The 22,821-nt window shown below is 49.3% G+C and overlaps 3 protein-coding genes across 4 annotated transcripts in view; 1 reads left to right on the plus strand and 2 right to left on the minus strand.

Moving 5' to 3' along the window:
* The window catches only part of EHD1 (EH domain containing 1), a 154,118-nt gene that overhangs the window by 86,623 nt on the left and 44,674 nt on the right, over positions 1-22,821 (minus strand). The window lies entirely within an intron of this gene.
* Positions 2,401-19,082, plus strand: LOC132581413 (inositol-trisphosphate 3-kinase B-like). The gene is made up of 7 exons (XM_060252658.1): positions 2,401-2,712; positions 11,907-11,991; positions 12,929-13,142; positions 14,389-14,593; positions 15,104-15,205; positions 17,693-17,764; positions 18,623-19,082. Exons 1-7 carry the CDS (start codon positions 2,560-2,562, stop codon positions 18,863-18,865), a joined length of 1,074 nt encoding a protein of 357 aa, XP_060108641.1. The 5' UTR covers positions 2,401-2,559; the 3' UTR covers positions 18,866-19,082.
* ATG2A (autophagy related 2A) overlaps positions 21,770-22,821 on the minus strand; it is a 39,932-nt gene continuing 38,880 nt past the window's right edge. For both annotated transcript variants that reach the window (XM_060252668.1, XM_060252675.1), the window contains one exon: positions 21,770-22,387. In XM_060252668.1, the coding sequence (XP_060108651.1) occupies positions 22,151-22,387 (237 nt within the window). In that variant the 3' untranslated portion in view covers positions 21,770-22,150. The remainder of the gene's footprint in view (positions 22,388-22,821) is intronic.

The raw sequence follows: 22,821 nt of genomic DNA on the forward strand, positions 1-22,821 counted from the left end.
CTCTCCAGCTGACCAGGAAAGACCTCCATCGAAAGAGAGGCAGAAATCCCGGTCTAAGGGGAGGAAGAAATCCTCCAACAGGTCCAAGAGCCGGTCTAAGGAGAGGAAGAAATCCCCTAACAGGACAAGGAACCGGTCCAAGAAGAGATCCACAACCAAGAAGAGATCCAGGAGCCGATGCCGCCCATGCTCTAAAGCGTAAATAAAACCTGCAGAGAGGGCAAGCTGGTGTGGCATGGTTTGTCCTGGAGCAGCATGAACTCATAGCAGTTTTTGCTTTCTCACAGGCTTCTTCTGAACGCTGTTTGGGATTGATAAACTCAGTTCGTTGGTGGAGTTGGGCCTTTAAAACCAACTGTGCCCTCCCGCCCCTTTGACAGCAGGGGCCATGCATGGCTCAGTGGTAGAGCATCTGGTTGGCATGCAGCTAAAAGGGTCAGGGTAGTAGGTGATGTGAAACCCTGAGATCCTGCAGAGCTGCAACCAGCCTGAGTACACAACTCTGATCTTGATGGACTCAGAGAAAGGCAGCTTCATGCAGCTGCATTGGTGCTAAAGCTCGCCCTCTTGGTTTTTTGAGGCCAAGGCTCAGCTCTGAAATTTGTGGCGCAAATGCCTCTGAGCATGTATAGAATAGCTTCCCGTCCTGACTAACTGCATTCTTGCCGCCCCCTCCGGAAACTCACCTTTTTCACCCCTGAGAGAAGTGGGGTGGGAACGCAAGTGCCAGGCCACTGTAGCACACCGCACGTGCCAGTGGAAGACACGTGTCTTATATGCCACAGCGCGGCCCCACTCTTGCGAGACAGTCGGTCCCGCCAGCGGCCAGCGGAGGGCAGCACCAGACAAGCCTTTCTCCTGGGGGGCACCTTGTCAGCTGGCTCTCCCTCCCTCCCTCCCCCCTGCCCCCTCCCTGTCTTATATCCCCGCCTCTCGGTGCGCTGCAGCCAGAGACGTGGGCCCGAGATGGGGGGCGCGCCGGGGAACATCGTGGCTTAGCCTGGGCTCTCCAGGTGAGGACTGAGAAAAGAGGATGATGATGGTGCTGGAGGTAACCTGGGTCAGCAGGGAACGTGGGAAGGACGTAAGAATCTGGGAGAAGAGCGAGGAAGGGCTGGGATCCAGCCAAGGTCCTGGGATCTGGAAGCCAGCTGTTCGGGAGGGGGGCAGAGAAGTCGGCGTGGGGGTGGAGAGTCTGTGCTGGCTTCTGGCCGCAACCGGGCGAGAGAGAGGATAGGAAGGCAGGAAGGGGAGGCAGGAAGAGGGGGAGGGGAGAGCTGCGGTCTCGCGCCTCTTTGCTCGCCGGGTCTTCGGCTTCCCAAATAAGGATGATGCGAGCCATGCAAATTTCAAATCCAGACCTGGAGAGGTGAGGTTTAGAGGCGCCCGAGCCCCTGTATTAGGCGGGTGGAGTTGGAGGGTGGTTTCCCTCTTCCCTAGGGTGAAAATAAGTTTCGCTTGCTGAGAGAGAAAAGCAAAATTTAAGGTCAGCCAATGAGCGACAAGACTCCAGAGCATGGGGTTTTTTTTTCCAGTGCCAGGATGTCCCTGGAGCGTGTGAAGGGCCGAGAGTGCCCCGAAGAGTGCACAGATTGCATTTCCCTCCTTGCCAGTTCTCTGAGCAGAAGGGCAATGAGAGAGAAAGACAGGCTGCTTGAGCCCCAGAACCTTTCTCTTTCGAGGTGAAAGCACACAGGGAACCCACCAATTGGATGACAGATCAAAATCCCCCTCCCCCCAAAAAAAATCCTTAAGGGGCACTTTAAATTCTATTTCACTGGCTGTAGTGGACTAAAATTCCCAATCCAGCCTCCTTCCCCATTCCAAGTAAACTCTGAAAAGGTGGGGAAAGACACCACCTTTACTACTCCCATTTGTTTGTTTTTACCAATGTGGCCTTCAAGGGGGTGGTGTTTTTTGGAGCAAGGCTTTCCATGAAGGAGCAGAAGGAAGGTGGAACAAATTAGGCAAAGAGGCATGCAGATTATTTCCTTGGTTACATGCGGGAAGGGGGGGGGCCCTTGTGTACGCCCAGTCAGGCTGATTGTTAAAAGGACAGCTTTCAGCAATATTTTTCTTAGTGCAAGGGGGGGAAAAAATCTGATCTGCCTTAGTGATTTCTGAGTAATGATTATGACTGGTTAACCTGGAACCAAAGAAGCAGACTTTGTGTACACAGCCTGTGCTTGGAGTAACCCAGCCCTTTCCCTGTTTCCTTACAGGGGGCAGTGGATGGAGCAAGCCGCCCCTGGTTGGTGGGGGACACAGAGGGCTTTGTAGTTCTTGCTTGGACTTTCCCAGCCTGAGCCCAGGGGACTCTGACGGGTCTGAGAGCTTCCTTCAGAGCTCATGATGGAAGGCTGCGGCAGCTTGGAGTGCGTTCCTGCTTCCCCGGCAGCTCTGGATCCCCCAAACTCTGAAGCATTGTTGTGTAGGCCGAGGGGGGACGCTGAAGGGAGGGGGATAGTGCCCCACTTGGACATTCCCCAGAGCAATGGCCAGCAAGGGCCCTGGGCCCCATCTTCCTGTGAGACTGCCGACTCAGAGCCCCCCAAGACCATGCTGCCCCCCAGCCCTCCCAGTCTCCCTCCCGACCGCTCTGTCTCCAGCACTTCAACCTGCTCCTCGCTGGCCGGATCTTCGCAGGAGTCTGATGAGGTTTTCAGCGACTTGGAAGAGAAGAGCCCCAGCAAGAAACGGGTGCTACGGAAGGTGAGGCCAGGGAAGGGCAGGGTAAGAGATGGAGCCCCCTGATGTTCTTGCTGGATAGGGAGCAGACTCTCAAGATGGTCTGGATTAGCAAGTCTGATCTGGATTTTGTGCAGGGTTCCAGAACAGCAGGTACAACCCAAGGCCTCTCCCCCCTCCAAAGTGCCTTCTTTGGGGAGGGGTGCAAGGAGAAAGCTGATGTATCATGGAAAGGACCTGCCAAGTCAGTAGGGCCAGGTGACCTGAGCATCAAGCTATGCAATAGAGGGGTGGGACCCCTGGCTGGACCAGCTAGGAAAAACCCCTCGCTGGGCCAGCCAGCCCTGAAGAAGACTATAACTCAGCCATCAGAGCCATCTACCAGAGCATGATCTAGATTTGTACAAAATATTGCACAGATCTGTCTTTGTGTGCATTCTGTTGTGTGTGTGTGAGACAGAGAGTTGTGCTGCACAGGAGCTTGTGCAGGAAAACTACAAGCCTATGTGCTTCATTACGCTCTGCTGGTATTTTTTACCTGGGCTGTGTGTGAAGTGGCAAAAATTCCAGCAATGTGCATTACACAGCAGGGTGTGGCGTTAGGCCTCTTGGAGGAGATGTGTGGGGCTTGACTCCAAAACAGAGGTGCTGCTGAGGCTCTGTTGTCGTATCAGTGAGGAGCAGGCCTTGTTTTGGGCAGTAGCTCACAAGAACTCTGGAACCTCTTCATTTTATTGTGCTCTTTCTTTCTCTCCCCCCTGCCCAAATACTTGCTTCTGGGCTCCATTGTTCAAATTCCCTGTGAGAATGTTGCTGAAGTCTTGTCAAATCTTGACAAACATTCTCATATTCTGCCCCTCCCCCCCTAAAAGAGGGGAAAATAACCGACACATATAAAGCAGACAGATGGAAATCTTCCTCATGCCACTGTGGCCACATAGGAGAAAGTAATTTAAAAAGTTTGATGGGAGCAGAGTTCCCTCTAAGCTGAGTTAGCATGAGCTAGCTCACAGATTTTTAGCCCCCAGCTCACAGATTTTTGTCTTAGCTCAGGAAGGATGACCCCAGAGCACAATAATTTATGCAGTAGCTCACATCTTTAATGCCAGTAGCTCACAAAGTAGAATTTTTGCTTACAAGATTTTACAGCTTAGAGGGAACATTGGATGGGAGCAAGGTTTTATTATGACAATTATAATTCAAGAAGCCTTTTAAAGTAGATACTGAGCTGATGTAATTTAGTACACCTTCTGGTGAGGTCAGAGGTGTGTGGCATGTGCAAATAAGATATGCAAATGAGTTGTGCTAATGAGCTCAATCATCTCTTTTTCTATTAAATGACCCCTGGTAAGGAGATGGTCTGTGACACCTAACGGTAACAAAGCAGCACTTTGCAATTCTCAGAGGCATTCTGTCAGTCCATCATGTGTTCAAAGGCTCCTGTGCTTGCATTTGAAAACAGGTTGGGAGGCTTGACCTTCATGAGCCATTGCTCAAATTAAGCCCAGCAGAGCTATATTCAGAGAGGCCTAGGGGGCCATGTGGGTTGCTTAAGTCTGCCCTGAGCCCCTGGCCCATTTTGCTAGATGTTGAAAGTAGTAAATTCCACATCTTCCTTCTGCAATCCCATCCAACAAGAAGCTTTCCGTGACCTCTGCCATGCCCCTTAGAGCCTACCCTCAGCCCCACTGCCTCTTGATTATGGCCTCAGGGCGGCTTTGAGAATGCTCAACCTTTTAATGATACTTTATACTGCTGCTCTTAAATGCCTTTGCCAAAGAGCCATTTGCAGATTTATTTGCTTTATTTAAAGTCCACCTTTGTCAAGGCAGATTAAGCAGTGTAAATCGAAGCAGTCAAATAGTGTGAGACATCAAATAAGTGATGCAATAAAGATTAGGATTACAGAATTTAAAAGCAGGACAAAAAGTGTCAAGACACGCTGTATCAAACAGTGCAGAAAACCGTTATTACAAAAGCAGAAAACAAAGCAATAAGAGCACAGTAATTAACAGGTAATGAAGAATTTACCCTTCTGGAGGACTGTAGCTGGCACCAGCACCAAATGCGGCAGGGTTCCAATCCGATACCAACTCCTTGCCTGCAAAACTCAGGGGTACGGGATGGGTGTTGCTGATCAGCAGCTGACGAGAGCCTCTCTGCACATGTTCAGAGGTACAATTTACTTCCTGAAAGAAGGGGCAGGGACCAGGTTCCAGAACCTTTGGCAAAATTTTAAGAACTCTTTTTAAAATATGTGGTTATTCATCTATGTGGTTCCTAGCTCATCTTTGCGAATAAATACATACACATACCCATGAAGCTTCCTTATATTGAATCAGACTCCAGTCCATCAAAGTCAGCATTGTCTGGCAGTGGATCTCCAAGGTCTCAGGGTGAGGCCTTTCACATAACCTCCTGCCTGGTCCTTGGAACTGGACATGCTGGGGATTGAACCTACACTGAGCTGTGGCCCCTCCCAAAAAAACTACCAAGGCTGTGGTTTGCAGTCCCAAATCTCAATGCTCCAGCAGTGCTAGCTCTGCTTTAGTGGCAGGATACTTGCCTTATATGCAGAAGGCATCAGGTTTGGTGTTGTGGCTAAGGGCATGGACTCTTATCTGGGAGAACCAGGTTTGATTCCCCACTCCTCCACTTGCAGCTGCTGGAATGGCCTTGGGTCAGCCATAGCTCTCGCAGAGCTGTCCTTGAAAGGGCAGCTTTTGGGAGAGCTCTCTCAGCCTCACTTACCTCACAGGGTGTCTGTTGTGGGGGAGGAAGGTAAAGGAGATTGTAAGCCACTCTGAGATTCAGAGTGAAGGATGGGGTATAAATCCAACATCATCTTCAATTCCCAACATCTCCATGTAATGAAGACCTCAGGTAGTTGGGGGTCTATAGGGGAGGGGAATGCTCATTGCTTGAGACCCCTGGTCAGCTGCAACCAGCAGAAGAGACCACACTGTGGCCAGTGCTCAAAGAGGGCCAGTGCTCAAAGAGCTGCAGAAAAGTTTCCTGTGCTTTGCACACATTTTTAAAAATAGCCAAGCCTCAACAGGGTGTCAGAGAACTCTTGTCCATGGCGAGCAGTTCTTCCACCACAAGGCTTCTGTTCTTAGTCACCATTCCATCTCACCCTGTTGCCCCACCCCTCCCTGCAGTAGCGTCTTGGCCTCTTACCTGTCTGGAACTTTTTCTATTTACCTTTGGTGATTTTGAACTTCTGTGTTTCAAAGAACTCAATTCTCTAAGACCATCTTTTTTAAAAATAGCTTGTAGTCCCAACTGTGTGTGTTCCCTGTCGCTGTGACCATCAATCCAAAAAATCAGGACATATGTCCTGTTTGGTAGACTCCTTCAAGAGCAGTCTCACATTTATTCATTTTTAAGTTTATTTGCTTTTTTATACCCCACCTTTCTCTGTGAGACTCAAGGCAGGTTACAGAATAAAAGCCATGTATTCGTACAGCAGAAGACACCCAATGAACAATGCTGTGGTATAGAATTTTTAAAAAGAAAGGTGAACATAAGAGCTTTGCTGGATCAGACCAGTGGTCCATCTAGTTCAGCATCCTGACTCACACTATGGCCAAACACTTCCTCTGGAGGACCAGCGACAGGGCATAGAGGCTGAGGCCTTCCCCTGATGTTGCCTCCTGGCACTGGGATTCAGAAGTTTAGTGCCTCTGAATGTGGAGGTTCCGCTCAGTCACCATGGCTAGGTGTAATGATGCCAGCCTCCAGGTGGGGATCCCTCAGAATTATAACTTATCTCCAGACAACAGAGATCAGTTTGCCCCTGGAGAAAATACTTTGGAGGACAGACTCTCAGCTGTTTTGAGATTGTACCCAACTGAGGCCCCTGTCCTTCCCAGGCTGCACCCCCAAACCTCCAGGCACTTCCCAACCTGGAGCTGGCAACCCTACCCCCATCCCCCACCCATGGCCAGGGGCTACCTGGCAACCCTCGCTAGTAGCCACTGGTAGCACTCTCCTCCATAAATCTAGCTAATTCCCTTGTTGAAGCTGTTTATTCTTGTAGTTATCACTGCATCTTCTGTCAGCAAATTCCACATTGTAACCACTCTCTTTGTAAAGAATCAGAGTTGGAAGGGATCCCCCCCAGGGTCATCTAGTCCAACCCCCTGCACAAGTCAGGAAATTCACAAATACCTTCCCCTAAGTTCATAGGATCCTCATTGCTGTCAGACGGCCATCTAGCCTCTGTTTAAAAACCTCCAAGGAAGGAGAGCCCACCACCTCCAGAGGAAGCCTGTTCCACTGAGGAACTGCTCTGTCAGGACGTTCTTCCTTATGTTGAGCCAGAAACTCTTCTGATTTAATTTCAACCCGTTGGTTCTGGTCCTACCTTCTGGGGCCACAGAAAACAATTCCACACCATCCTCTATATGACAGCCCTTCAAGTACTTGAAGATGGTGATCATATCTATTTTTGTCCCTCCTGAATCTAGCTTAATTGGATGCCCTTGAGTTCTAGGATTTCAGGAGGCAAAAATTTCTGTTTGTCATTTCTCTCCACCTCATGCATAATTTTATAAATCTCTATCATGTCCCCCTTTAATCGTCTCTTTTCTAAACTGAAAAGTCCCAGATTCTTCAGCCTTTCCTTGCATAGGAAATGCGCTCCAACCCTGTAATTGTCTTGGTTGCCCTCCTCTGTACTTTTTCCAGCTCTGCAACGTCCGTTTTGAGATACGGTGACCAGAACTGTACACAGTATTCCAAATGAGGCCGCACCGTAGATCTGTACAGGGCAAATAAACTGCCTAAGGCAAAGTATGCTGTTATCTATGTAGTAAGCAGCATTACAAAGGTAGAGGTCAGGATTTAAAGCAGGATGATATCTAGAATAATCACTGCAATAGATTGCAATCCTATCTCATTATAAAGGCACCTTCGGACGGCTTTGCAGATGAGCAAAGCACATGGAGGATATCCTTCTACAGGACACAGGCTCCCTTCGCACCTACAGGCTTTTTTTGTAGCAGGAACTCCTTTGCATCCTTTGGGAGGGACAGTGGCTCAGTGGTAGAGCATCTGCTTGGTGAGCAGAAGGTCCTAGGTTCAATCCCCGGCATCTCCAACTAAAAAGGGTCCAGGCAAATAAGCGTGAAAAACCTCAGCTTGAGACCCTGGAGAGCCGCTGCCAGTCTGAGTAGACAATACTGACTTCGACGGACCGAGGGTCTGATACAGTATAAGGCAACTTCATATGTTCATATATGCATATTAGGCCACACACCCCTGATGTAGCCAATCCTCTCGGAGCTTACAGTAGGCCCTGTAAGCTCTTGGAGGATTGGCTACATCAGGGGTGTGTGGCCTAATATGCAAAGGCATTCCGGCTACAAAAAAAGCTCACTACTTCCAACAGCTCAGCCAAGTTTCCCTCAAGTACATTGCAATGTGTGATAAACAGGCGGATGCCTGATTTTTCTGCTGGCACATCCTCAGGAAAAGGCCCTTGGGTTTTCCACTTGCTTCAGCAGGGGCTTCTCCATTACTGTGCTCACCCTTCGAATCTGCTCTTGGATCTGCAGAGGGCTTGGGTTTATCTGGCAATGCTTTTCTCCTTGGGTTAGCCAAGCTTCCGTAGATGTTCTCCTGTCTGTCCTGTCAGCCCATCTGGGCCAACTTCAGTCAGGAGCTCAGCACAGCTCCAGGCAATGCTGGCTAATGGAGGAAGAGTTTCTTCTCCCCAGGACAGGAGGCAACCTCTGCCTGCGGAGCAGGATTGGCCTTACAGCAGGTAACCAAATAAAGTTTCAGGACAGCTGAGGGGATTGTTTGTGTGCTTGCCTCATGTCAGACTCCAACTGTGACAGGGATGAAAAGGCTGCTTCCTGCCCGCTCCCCCTCCCGGGGGTGAATTGTCAGCCTGGCCCTCAGCTATTTGCAAAGGTGTTTGAAAGAAGAATGAAGTTTTGGGTGACTGCCATAGCAGCTTTCTTTCCAAGGGCTTGGTATCACATATAACTCTTCCAGGTGGATGCAGATGGCACCTCACCCAAAGGAGGGCCCACGACTACTACCACTACAACAAAAAAATACCCCTCCATTTTCTTTACTGTATCTGCTAATCTCAGTAGGAAGGAGACCTGTTTAATTTTTATTCTTTACTTTGTGTCACCCAAGGCAGCTTACAACATTCTCCACTTCTCCATTTTATCTTCACAACAGCCCTGTGAAGTAGGTTAGGCTGAGAGTGTGTGACTGGCCCAAGGTCTCCCAGCAAGCTTCCATGGCAGAATGAGGATTTGAACCTGTGTCTTAGTCTGAGGGCATGGTCACACACGCTTAAATAATGCTGTTTCAATGCACTTCAGAAACAGAAAGTGGATTTTGCCATTTCACATTGCAAAATCCAGCTGGAAAGTGGATTGAAAGTGCATTAATTTAGTGTGTGTGATACCCACACCTCAAAACTCCAGACTACTGCACTGGCTCCCAATATTGATCAGTTGTTTTTTTCATAAAAAGTAATGTATTTTTTTTTTAAAAAATATATCCGAATATATACATACGAAAGGAAAGAGAAAATTCTCAAATCTGGCCTTTCTGTCCAAATCCCTGGTTTTCTCCCTGTCCAAATCTTCCTCTCAGCCTTCACCTTACCTCAGATTTCTGACGTCCCTGGAAACCAGCTCATTTCTGGCTCTCAACAGAAGAACTCTAATTAGACACTTCGAGTCTCATGTTCCTCTCATCCCTCACAAGGTTCTAAGGCTGTCAGTTTGGAGTGGATCTGTCCCAGGGGTCAGCCTTCATAGGGCTTCCCATATCCAGGCCATTGTGCAAGTGGGTGGAGGGAGGGGTCAGGAGAAGGAACTGTCATGAAGGGGAAGAAGGAGTTGGTTTCTTACACCCCATTTTTCTCTACCCTGAGGATTCTCAAAGCAGCTTAGAGTCTCCTTCCCTTCTCCTTTCCGCAACGGTCACCTTGTGAGGTAGGTGGGGCTGAGATAGTTTTGAAAGAATTGTGACTGGCCCAAGGTCACCCAACAAGCTTCTTATGGAGGAGCTGGGAAGCAAACCTGTTTCTCCAGATTAGAGTCTGCCACTTTTCACCACTATACCACGCTGACTCTCCTATATGTGAATTGCGGACCATTCCCAAAACAGCCACACCACACTGAAGATGATTCCAGTGTGACCCCCTAGGAATGCAAAAACTGGTGAATGAACCTGCATTTCACCTCGTTTCCAGAATGTGTGTATACGCGTGCTGTTCTGCTAGTGCAGGCTGCGGGTGTATGGTGGCAGGATGCAAATCCCCACAGCAGGCCCAGGTGGTTTGCTCTGTGCCTGGGCTTCTGCAGGAGTAGCTCTTGCAACTCGGAGAGCTGTAGCCACCTCCGTCAGCCTCGCTTGTGTGTGTGTGTGTGTGCTGAAGTTCCTCTTGCCGTCTGCATGTTTGTGCACCCAGCTCTGAGTTCGCCAGGAGCCTCCTCTTGCAGAGATGACGGGCCAAGATTTCCCTCCGTTGCTAAGCGCATTGCTCTCCCCCTCCCTGTTGTCTTCTTGGCAAGGCCTCTCCTTCCTCTTTCGACATCTCCTTATTCAGCTTCCTTAGCTGCGGGTCTCCCTCTGCTGTGGTTACAGATATTTTGAATGACCTGAAGGAAGAGAGCAAGAAAGGGGAGGAGGGCCAAGTCAGACAGCTGGGCAGGCTTTCCTTTCTCAAAATCGCTGTTTCTTGGGCCCTGGGGAGAGCCATTGGAGCATAGCTGACCTTATAAATGGATGCAAACCACACACACCCCTTCTCCCCAATCCTGTCTCCTTCAGGCATGGAGGGAAAGTGTCTTTGAAAGTGTAGCAGATTTATGAAGCTCCCCTGTGTGCACTGCCTTACAGGCTCCCTGCAGAAGGAATCTGGCCCCTATCCAGTGGGTTAGGCTATCTGCTCAGCAGGGCTTTTTTTGGTAGGAGGAACTCCTTTTCATATTAGGCCACACACCCCTGATGTAATCAATCCTCCAAGAGCTAACAGGGCTCTTACAGGATCTACTGTAAGCTCTTGGAGGATTGGTTGCATCAGGGGTGTGTGGCCTAATATGCAAAGGAGTTCCTCCTACAAAAAAATACCCTGCTGCTCAGCGATTGGATAGAAAGACCAGATCCCTGCCACTCTTGGGGGAGGGAGTCCTCAGGAAGGAATGGGTGCAGAGACATCATGGGAAGGTGTACTTTTTAGCGCATAGAGAGTTATCTTCTCAGCTGTGCTCAAAACCCGCCTGCATAGGGTTGTCAGGTCCTGCCTGGCCACCAATGGAGGGTGGAGCCTGGGGTGGGGCAGGTAGGGCACAATGCCATAGAGGCCACCCTCCAAAGCAGCCATTTTCTCCAGGGCAACTGATCTCTGTAGTCTGGAGAGGAGTTGTAATTCCAGGGGATCCCCAGGTCCCACCTGGAGGCTTCAGCAACCCACAGAGAGCAACGCGGATAATAGAGCAGGAAATTAAGGTAATAAACCTCCACAAAACCCAGCCTCAAATTACCAAATATTAATATCAAATAAATACAAATACTAGAAATTTATATTCAATTGTGCAAAAGCATTCCATATATAAATGACAAATAAAGAACATAAACCTTCACCCAATGTCCAGGAAATTCCAAAGGATGGATGAAGGCAGAAATTCAAACGGTCAAGTCTTTCATGAAGAACAATGCTTCCAGAAGAAGTTTTTTTTTGCATTGAAGAATTTCAAATAGAGAACGATGCTCCAAAGAACTTATCCTTTTGTACAGCAAGGCACATTGTTCTTCCGGAAGCATTGTTCTTCATGAAAGACTGACCGTTTGAATTTCTGCCTTCATCCATCCTTTGGAATTTCCTGGACATTGATTTGTCTGTAAATGACTTTGGGTGAAGGTTTATGTTCTTTATTTGCCATTTATATATGGAATGCTTTTACACAATAGAATATAAATTTCTAATATTTGTATTTATTTGATATTAATATTTGGTACCTTGAGGCTGGGTTTTGTGGAGGTTTATTACCTTAATTTCCTACCTGGAGGCTGGCATCCCTTTGCCTGCATCAAGAAAGACTGAATTCTGCAGTCTGCATTGCAGAAACCTGAACATGCATGCAGCCATCAGGTTGCTGAATTCTGCAAGTGGGTGGAGGGAGCATGCTCTGAAACACTTCCCTCCTGTTTTATGACTTCTGCCTTGGTTCTCCTTCTAGACCAAATCCTGGAAGACCTTTTTCACAATGGTGCACTGGTCCTTACGGAGACGCAGCTCCTGGGTACAGTTGGCCGGTCATGAAGGTACACGTGTGGGGCGGCACAAGGGAGACAGCAGCTTGGGGAGGAACAGGAGCCAGGATTGCAATGGCCAGGTGGGCCTTACCTTTGTCACTCGGACTGGGCTCTGGCATTCTATGTCTGGTTTTAGCTCTGGCTCCTATGATATAGTCGCTCCCTTGGTTTCTCTAGGTCAGCACTGTCTACTCAGGCTGGCTGTTTCCCATGGTCTCTGGTCAAGTTTTTTTTTTCACATTGCTTGCTATCTGATCTTTTAAAGTGGAAATACCCGGAATCAAACCTGGGACCTTCTGCATGCAAAGCAGAGGCTTTACACCACTGAGCCACCATCCTTCCCCTAAAGAAGAGCTTGCTTCCACCCACGTGCAAACCATATTTCTCTTTCCACAGCCCATCCCTGCTTATCTGAGAGTAATTAGGCAGGGTTACTGCCAGTGCCAGCTCAAACCCTGTGGAGGCCCCCAGGCAGTCAAAATCTCAGGGGCCCCCTTGCAGATTATGTCAGCTGTTGGAGTTGGAGCGCCCACCCCACCACCTGTGGGCCCCACTGCAGCCTGCAGGCACTCTCCCAAAAGCCCCTTTGACAAAACTGCGGGGGAGAGGCAGAGAGAGACAAAGCCAGCAGCAGCCGCACCAGGCAAGTTGGGCAAAGAGCAGTTCAGTTGCTGGCTGCGCGTGGAGACTGCGAGGGCTGTAAGCAGGGGGGGAAACGGGGGCGGAGAGGAAGCCAGCCCTAAAGGCATGGGGCCCCACAAGCTAGTGTCTATAGACCCTGGCTACCGCTTCTGTTGGAACAGGGGTCCATCCCTGTCTGCTAGCCGTAGTGACCAAAGGGAATCTGCTGAGCCCCAGTGCCTCTTTATTGGCAGTGGGTGGGCATTTCCCTCCCCTTGAGGCTGCTGAATTCCACTGTTCATCCTTCCTTCCCTCCCTCCTGCAGGAAACTTCAAGGCCAGTGAAAAGGGACAGATCCTGAAGAAGTTCAGCCCAGTGGAAAATGCCTGCCTGGTGGAGCTGATGGACGACGTCTTGCATCCCTTTGTGCCCACCTACCATGGAGTAGTGGAGACCAATGGGGAGCGCTACATCCAGATGGATGATCTCTTGTGTGGCCTTGACATGCCCAGCATCATGGACTGCAAGATGGGCACCAGGTGATGGCCGTTGGGGTACCTCTTCTGGCCAGGAAAGCAAAGGGATCCCTGAAGTTTAGAATACCCAGACCTTTGTGCCAAGAGCAAACAAATCTTGCTTTTCCCACTCCTCAGTCATCTTGGAGCCACTGCTGCTAAGAAAAATCAAAGCATTCCTATTTTTGAAGAGACTTATCTCCCCCGTTTTTCTCCTCAAAGCATCTTGTGGCATCATTATTCCCTTCCTCCATTTTATCCTCACCCCCAATAAACCTGTGAGTTAGGTTAGGCTGAGAGTATGTGATTGGGGCACCCAACAAGCTTCTATGGCAGAGTGGGGGTTTGAACCTAGGCCTCCCAGATCTTAGTCCAGCACTCTTAACCACTGCACCTCACTGGATCCATCAAGTCTTCATAAATGGTTCACTGCCACAGGAGGTGGTGGCGGCTACAAGCAGGGCCAGCTTCAAGAGGGGATTAGATAAACATATGGAGCAGAGGTCCATCAGTGGCTAATAGCCACAGCATATTGATGGAACTCTGTCTGGGGCAAGTGATGCTCTGTATTCTTGGTGCTTGGGAGGAGCAACAGTGTGAGGGCTTCTGGTGTCCTGGCCCCACTGATGGACTTCCTGATGGTACCTGGATTTTTTTGCCACCATGTGACACAGACTGTTGGACTGGATGGGCCATTGGCCAGATGCAACGTGGCTTCTTTTATGTTCTTATGTCCACACACAGTGGCAGTGGGCTGGGCTGCTTCTTTGTCTCACCTCTAACCTTCCCAAGAACAGAAACTGGAAACTTTGCTAGCAGGCAACATCTGAGCAAGGCCGTGGCTTCTGTGCTGTGTTTAATGGACAAGGGAACTGGCTGGCCACTTTGTGAGACAGGATTCTAGACTAGGAAGACCACTGGTCTGGTTCTGCAGGGATCTTTCACATTCTGGTGCTACTCTTGCTACAGCCTCTGGTTTTGTGGCAGAACTCCCATTTTGGGATATAAATTGTAATCCATTTATCACAAGCCAAATTATACCTATTACAATCTATATAGAAGTACCAAATAGTGGCCAAATCACCAGATTTACAGTCGCATAGCTGCTCAGAGAAAGGAATTTTGCATGCTGATTTAAGAAGCAGGGGACACCATGCTTACCTCCTGGGAGACAACAGGATCAAGCACTGAGATGGCCAATGGCTATCAGCCTCCATTCACATCACAAATTCTGCTCACTCTCTTCTTTTATCCCTCTGCTTGCACCCAGGACCTACCTGGAAGAGGAAGTGAACAAAGCTGGGCAAAGCCCAGTGGCACGGCGAGACTTGTACCAGAAGATGGTGAAGGTTGACCCACTGGCCCCCACGGCCCAGGAGCACGGGCAGGCTGCTGTCACCAAGCCACGGTACATGCAGTGGCGAGAGAGTATTAGTTCCAGTGCTTCTCTTGGATTCCGTATCGAGGGCGTTACGGTGAGTGATGGGGAAGAAGCCCTTTTTCCCTGCCTGGTCCAGGAAGAGGGCACTGCAGGGAAGTGTGAAGGCAAGGGCAGTATGGAGACAATACTGGGTAGTGCCCATCTGAAGGACTGTCCCTTAGAGGAGGGCAGGGAGCTGTTCCGATTTGCAATGGGTTTAAATTAAGGGCAGGAAGGTACCAGCTGGATATTAGGAAAAGCTTTTTTACAGTGGGAATTCAACAGTGGAATCAGCTCCCTAGGGAGGTAGTGAGGTCCCCCACACTGGCAGTCTTTAAGCAGAGGCTGGGCAAACACTGGTCAGGGATGCTCTAGGCTGATCCTGCATTGAGTAGGGGGTTGGACTAGATGGCCTGTATGGCCCCTTCCAACTCTGTGATTCTAGCTGTCCTCAGTATCTGTGACTGAATTCCCATGTAAGTCCTGTAGAATTCATTGGGGTTTTATGTCTGGATAAAGCAGTATAGGATTGCTCCCTGAGACTCCCCAAATCCTGTCTCTGCAGATTGAAGGGGGAGCCGTGCAGAGGGATTTCAAGCAGACCCGGACGAAGGAGCAGATTGTGGAGACTTTCTTGACTTTCACCAGGAACCACCTGGATGTGCTGGTGAGGTCTTGGTGAGAAAAAGAGGGGGCTAAATCTCAGTGGCTGGGGTGGAGCTCCCTGTCATGCTGTCAAAATTTGGTGTGGTTAGAAGTGCAGACTCTTCTGTGAGAGAACTGGGTTTGATTCCCCACTCCTCCACATGCAACTGCTGGAGTGACCTTAGATCAGTCACAAGTTCTCGCAGAACTGTTCCTCTCAAGAGCAGTTTCTGTCAGAGCTTTCTCAACTCCACCTACCTCACAGGGTGTCTGGTGGGGAGGGGGAGGGAGATTATAAACTGCTCTGAGGCTCCTTCGGATAGTGAACAGCGGGATATAAATCCAATCTTCTCCTCCTCTTCTTGCCTTTAATTTAGAAATCTGTTGTTGAGGAACACTTTGAAAATGATACAAATGTTAATTTTCTAAATTCTGCTTCCCTTTTTCAAAAGTATAAAATTACAATGAGCAATGTTTTTAAAAAGCTTTCCCCCCTTGTGCATATTTTCCTCATCAAAAGAGATTACATGAAAGTGGTTCTTCCATGCAGGGGAGCATTCTTACAGGAACGTTGACTTTACATTTCACCTCCACAGACACCAGACAGCTTTAAAAAGATTGCTAGAGAGGAGTAATTGCTATAATGCTATAAGCAAGAATATAGCGGTTAACACATTTTTTAAAAAAACAGTTCTTTTTATTGCAGAGTTATAAGGGAAAATGTGCAAGCAATAGAAGGGGCTACAGTCTTTTTATTGAAATGAAAGCTGAAAATTAGTAGATCATGGCAAAAGATCTCCTTTACAGTGCTATAGTAATTTAGTCATTCCCAATTTTCACAAAAGCTAAAAAAAACCCTTTGCTGTTGGGGGAAATTGTGTCAGTGGTGGAGAGCCCTGCAAAAATGTGAGACTTGCCATCCACACTGGGGTCTTTCAAAAAAGCAGTACCAAAGCTGGCTTTGGAAAGATCACAGCAAGGGGGGGGGGGGACACATAGAAGTAGGACAAACAAAATATCCTTCAGATGCTCCCAAAACAGTGCAAAAGCACAAGCCAAGGCAGAGCCAAACACTCATGTGGAAACAGTCATAGGATGACAGACAGAAATTCATTTCCCATTTCTGATTGCAACTTTTTTTTTATTGAACAGCCTCTAAAGAACAGTTTCTTCTTAGTGGGAAGGACAGCACAGGTTCACTTCAGATTGTCTTATTTAAACTTGGCAAGTCGACTTTTACTGAATGGGCTGTTCCAAGATCTCAGCCAGAGAGGGGCATTCCCAGCATCTGCTGAGATCCATTTTTAAACCAGAGTTGCTGGGGACTGAACCTGGGACCTTCTGCACCCAGATCAAGAGCTCTTTCACACAGCCATGGCCGTCTCAGCGAACACTGAGTAGGTCTCAATTGTTATGCAGAAGACTTCAGGGAAACATTATACTCTTTCATAAATGTGCTTCATTGTTCTCTAGCTTTTTAAGATTCCTTTGTGTTATTTTGCTCTGCCTGTTGCTTCACCTTCTACCTAACCAGTTGCCAAGGAAAGTTGTTAGAGTAAACCCAAAAACAGAGTCTTGGGGTACCTTTAAGTCTTATTCTGCCTGTATAAGGGTTTTCCAGAGGTAGCTGGTTGGCCACTGGGTAAGCAGAATGCTGGACTAATGAGCCTTTGGTCTAATCCAGCATGGGGCTTCTCTTCTAATAGGTGCAAGAGTCTGCTTCGACAGATACATGCAGTGTGTCTTCAGTTGGCAGACACGTAGTGGAGGAAAGTGCTGTCAAGTTATAGGATTTCAAGGCAAGAGATGTTTAGGGGTGGTTTGCCATTGGCTGCCTCTGCATCATAACCCCAGTATTCCTTGGAGGCCTCCCATCCAAATACTAACCAGGCTGGACTAACCAGGTCAGGGGCAAATACACATGGAAATACAACAGTAAATACTGGGGGTCGACAGGCACCGAGTTCCAAGAAGTCCCGTCTGTGACATTCTCATGCAAAGCTCAAATGTACACAAGATAAACCCAATGACCCTTCCCTAAAAGGCAGTATTAGGAGAGAAAATTAGGAAGTCTAGCAAGGTGCTATGGCCTAGGACTGCCCTTGTGAAGAGCCACTGGGCTTACGTTGTATGCATTCGAGCTTTGCTGGATTTCTTGCAATTCGGTGCCTGTCGCTAACTACCATTCTTCTCTGTTTACATATAATATGCCACCCAAGGACAGTTTTTATTAGTCTGCAGAAGAGGACTCCAGCACACAAAGGCTGATGCCACAATAGACCTGTTAAACCTTTAAAGAAGCACTGAGTTAAGCAGGAAGTTTAGGACTTCACCAGCACCTCACCCATCCCACCCTACCCCGACAGGCTTTTTCCCCCTTCCCAGGCAGGGCTTGCATGAACTTCCACGACTAGACTGTTCTGACAGGTGAACAGGGATAAGGGAGCGATGCTGTCCTCACTACGGTGATATGAGCGGTGCCTACAAAGCCTTCTTCTTCACTTGGCAGGGCACCTACCTTGCTCGCCTGGAGAGTCTGCGCCAGGCCCTGAAGGAGTCCACCTTTTTCAAGACACACGAGGTGAGAGTTCTGGGGAGTCCTGTCCACTTTTTTGGTGGGGCAGGCCTGGAGGTATGTAGAGCTGCAAGGGGACAGTATGGTATCTGTGCCCATTACATGAGGTATCTGTCCGTAGACAAAAATCATCCCACTGAAACATCTGTTTACCTTACCCTCACCAGACAAGGATAACACCTCAATTGTTCTGAGGCTATATGGCTCTAGTTTCCAATAGCCATGCCACAGCCAGCATTCCCTTTTCTTTATACCCTCCTCATGAATTCAGCCAATCTTTAGTAGGGACAGAATGTTGATTTAGGGAAGGCATTTCTACAATGCTCGCAAGCCTTATGCTACCAGACTTAATTTGGAGCACTAGGAGGGCTGGGCTGAATCCACCTAAAAACATCAATCCTCAACTAAGATGTGGTGCACAGGAAAAGTACTTTTCATATGCCCAGAGGCATACCCATTCCAGTGAGAAGCAGATGATGACAGATGTTATGATATTACGAATAGCAGAGCTGGTGGGGCGTGGGGGAGAGAGAGGAAAACTCCTCAGAGATCAGCTTGTGTTTTTGGCAAGGACTTTATACTGTAATTTGAGTTTACAACATTCCCAGTTATTCCCATTTTTAACATTTTTGCCACCTGCTTTAGAGAAATACTGAAGACTGAGGTTCTGCTAAGTCTCTTAAAAGTCAATCTGCAGAACACAAACATTCTTTTAAAATCACGTTTTGAAACAGGTTCCAGGTGGAATCCTGGCCTAAACAAAGAAGTGGGTTTCATGCCTGGGCTCAAAGACGGATTGGTGGCCCTCACTAGGCCAACGCCCCACCTCTAGGTTGCCAAACAAGCTCTTCTTTCCTCAACCAGGTGATTGGCAGCTCCCTGCTTTTCCTCCATGACCGGAAGGGCCAGGCCAGCGTTTGGATGATTGACTTTGGCAAGACACGCCCCACCCCAGAAAACATTCACCTGAGCCACAACGTGGCCTGGACCCAGGGAAACCACGAGGATGGCTACCTGCTCGGCTTGCAGCACTTGATTGACACCATGCAAGGTGCCCTGGGCAAGGCGAGGGAACACCAAGAAGAAGCAGCCTCCATCCAGTCTTGAGCCTATCATGGCTGCTTCAATCCCAAAAAGAGAGGAGATAGAAAAGGGCTAGTGGGTGAGTCAGGAAGGAGGCCAACGTGGGGCAAAGAGAGCTGCGCTATCCATGGCTTCCTAAGCCTAGAGTCCCCAGTGGAGTCAAATTACTGAGAATTTCCAAAAGGGACATTTGTATATTTTATCACTGCCCTGGACTTTCTTCATGTACCATGTACAGAAAGACATGGGGATGAGAAATCCTTTAGGTTCCTGGAGGAAGGCAAGGTGCACAGAGCGTGCAGGCGCTAAGTCTTTCATGTGCATGGGACTGCTGCCGTGTGCAAAAAAAATGCCAGATAGAACATCTTTAAGATGCAGTTCAGCAACCCTCCAATTAGCCCCTGAACATACCAAACCACCTTTTACAGAATCAGAATGTCAGGTCTATCCAGCTCCAGAATCTCAAGGGGAGGAGGTCATTCACATTGCCTACTACATTAACTGCCCCAGGCATTTAAAAAACTAGATGCATCCAGAATTCAACTTGGGTCTTTATGCATAGCAAGCAGATGCTGCTACTGAGCCATGGCCCCTCCCTCCCCTGAAGCTGCCTCTTTCCAATACACCTTTGCCTGCAGGGTGTGTGAGTGTGCACACCCCCGCCCACTGATCACTGGCCAATGGAGGGACAGAAAGAACAAAAGCCAGGAGCAGGTAAGAGGCGGTGACCAGACCCAGCACACCTATGAGCTTCTAGCCCTAATAATTACAACCCACCCCTTTCCTGGAAGGCAGTTCACTGTTCGAGTAAGCCTTGAGAAAAGACTGAAACAAAACCACCCAATAGTGAATTCTGTGCTGTTCACAACTTACACTGAACACATGGAACAATCCTTGTACGGTTTAGGCTTGATTCTCCTTTAGACATGTGTTGAGTAGTTCTCATGTTATACCCATTTCCCTGGTTCTGTGTGAAAAGTAAAGACACATGTGGCTTTTTCTAAAAAACAAAAAGATGCACACACATACGTGCAGGATATTCTTTGCGTTCGCTGTAAAAAATGTGAACAGAGGCTGGTGACTCAGTGCAGCAGCGTCCTCTGCCTCCTGATCCTCCCCCACCCAGAATATCTACACTCCTGCAGCACGACTTAAGTGACATGATAGTGCTGTTTCTAGGAGCAGCGGCAGCTCAGTGCAAAGATCCTGCAGGATGGTTCCCCCACGTCTCTGTGGGAAGCACTGTGATTGTGTCATATCGGGGGCACAACAGGACCCTTGCAGACACGTTAGTCCCCTTTTGGCAGAAGGCTGGTTTTATAGCCAGCTCGGGGTACAGCAGAGGTGTCAGCAGAGTGCGGGCATGTAGCATAAGCGGCTATTGTTGGGCAAGGGGAGGTTCCCACCCCCCAAATCATTTCACTCTCCTAAATAAAAATGCTATCTGTTCCAACAAGTGGATTGCTTAATTTATTCTTAACCTTAACACACCCAAGCTGCCCCTGCCAACACACACACACACACCCCTTCCTTAGAGCAGAAGAATCTCTGCTCCGGCTCCCTTGCAACTTCCTCGTTTTCCGTTCCACTGTTTGGCTCTGGGACTCTGGTGCCAGACAGCAGCATACAGGGCAGCCCAAGAAGAATCCAGAGCCTCCTGCAGACGAGCATGCAAGAATCTGGCTCTTAAGGACATGGGAAACGAATCTGAGAAGCGCCACACTGAAGCTCGTGGGATTCAAAAGCAGACCAAGGACAAATTAGTTCCATCCCTCCGTTTCAGTCCCCAGCCTCCCGCGTGCTCCCTGGCGATTGGGGGGAGGGGGCTGTCCCTGTCCAAGAGCCTGCTTGACAGTCCACGCAGGACTCTGCGCTCTCCTGGGCGCATCCCATTTTGCAGCATTGCCCCGGCAACTGGACACAAACAAGCCACCACAGAATGCCCGGTCCCAGGCTGAATGCCAAGGGGCTTCCTCTCCTGGCAGTCCGAGCCGACCAGCAGCCCCTCCCTCCTCCTGCATTCCCATGCCAGCATTTCCTTTTTCTAAAACAGGTTGCCATGGATATGGTTTTCTTTTCCCAACAAGGTGTAGTGGGAGGAAGAACACGGGAGACAATTGGCAAGGGGAGGGGGAGGGAAATGATTCTGCCTTCCTTGCTGGAGTACAGAAATGACACACTTGAACACCAGCTCCTATCTTTGGAGACGTTAAACCCAGAAAGGAATAACTAGCCACATAGTCATAATTTCTCCTCCGATACCACGGCTGTGCTTACGAGGAACAGATACGAGGCAGCGCTGGAGCTGTCGAACAGTGCCAGAAAGGAAGACACGGCTAAATCCTGTGTCTCGAGTAATGGGTCTGCTGCTTGTTTTCACGGAACAACTCCTGCCAAGGCTGCAGGGACCCAGTTCCCTCTGCAAGAAGCAAACGGTCCCATTACATTCCCCTACAGAAAGTTGAAACCTCACTGCCCAACTCTGCCTCCCCCCAGAGGTCACAAAGAGGACTGCAGCCTGGGTCTGGGAGGGGCGTTTCTTTCCACAGCTGAAGGCAAGAAAATGTTACCCCAGGTCTCTGCCCGGTGTGGACCACCTCCTCCAAAAGCTTCTGACCATCTTTCAGCCTCCCCCAGACAAGCCTTGAGTACTCTTTGCAGCTGCTTAAGCACACCCCACTCCCATTACTGTTCCCCCTCCACTTGCCTTTTGGTTTTCAGCTTGCTTACTAACTTTGCTTTTCCTTCATTGGGAAGGAATTATGCCACTAGTGCTGTGTGGGGCTGCCCATCTAGAGACACTGCAGCTGCTCGACTGTGCAGCCTCCCCCAGGCCAGGAACACCAGAACACGGGAAGGGGCAAAAAAGGAAAGCCCTGCCCCACCGTTCCTGCCCCTCTGCCCCAGCCAACCACACGAGGAGCGGGAAACAAGTCCACAGTGTCCTTTAATTGTTCAGCTGTTTTTCCTCCCTTCTTCCTTGACCTCTTTCATGGGGGGTGAGGGGGAGCAGCTGCAGTTCATGCAGAAGTTTACTTCCGAAAAGTACAAAAATAAGACTGAAGCCACATGGGGGGGGGGAGTTGGCACCACCCCCCAGGATGCCTTGTGCACGTTGAGCTAAGCCAACTCCCTAAATTCTTGCCCACACAGAGACTGTCTTCTCTTTCCTCCCCCACCCCTCAAAGGCTCTTCACACGGTGAGACGGAGGAAGGGGCGACTGTGCTGTTCAATGGCTGTGCAACATCTGGCATATTAAGAGGCGTAGCTCCCCCCTGGTCTGGGTCCGTGGAGCTTGATGAGGCCCCTCACTCCTGGGTGTCCTCTGACCGCCACTTCAGAGACTCCTCCTTGCGAGCGTCGGGCTTGATCTGGTTACGCATCCCCCCCAGAAGGTTGGAGGTGGCTTCCGAGGCCACGATGAGTGGCTTCACCACCGTGGGCGGGATCTGCCGCAGGACGCCTCCCACGGCCCCCGTGATGCCCTTCTGCTCGTGGCCACGGGTTGCTACGTCACAGATGGCCTGGGCTGTGTCAATGACTCCCTGGAGAATGAAGAGAACAGAAAGCAATGGCAGAGGAGGAAGGCAGGATCTAGTTATGTGGGGACAGGCTGAGGAGCGGCTGCTGACTTACGATGACTCCAGCAAGAGGCTTTCGAGGCAGTAGAGGTGCTTTTGCACTTTCCTCTGCAGTGCCTTGCTTGGGGTGAGTTTCCCACCTAAGTACTGACCCTGCTGAGCTTCCAATCATAGAGTTGGAAGGGACCTCCAGGGTCATCTAAGCTCAACCCCCTGCACAATGCAGGAAACTCACAAAAACCTCCCCCTAAATTCACAGGATCTTCGTTGTTGTCAGATGGTCATCTATCCTCTGTTTAAAAACCTCCAAGGAAAGGGAGAGATTAATGAGATTGGGCTATACCATGCTGCCTTCTATCCCGGGGGACTAGTTAAGGTGCAACAAATTAAGGAGCCCC

This window comes from Heteronotia binoei, chromosome 1, assembly GCF_032191835.1.
Source record: "Heteronotia binoei isolate CCM8104 ecotype False Entrance Well chromosome 1, APGP_CSIRO_Hbin_v1, whole genome shotgun sequence".
Taxonomy (NCBI): Eukaryota; Metazoa; Chordata; class Lepidosauria; order Squamata; family Gekkonidae; genus Heteronotia; species Heteronotia binoei.

Coding starts and splice junctions, on each gene's coding strand:
- LOC132581413 (XM_060252658.1), top strand. CDS start 2,560: ATGCTGCCCCCCAGCCCTCCCAGTCTCCCTCCCGACCGCTCTGTCTCC. Junction 15,206..17,692: donor GGAACCACCTGGATGTGCTG/GTGAGGTCTTGG, acceptor TTCACTTGGCAG/GGCACCTACCTTGCTCGCCT. Junction 17,765..18,622: donor CCTTTTTCAAGACACACGAG/GTGAGAGTTCTG, acceptor TTCCTCAACCAG/GTGATTGGCAGCTCCCTGCT.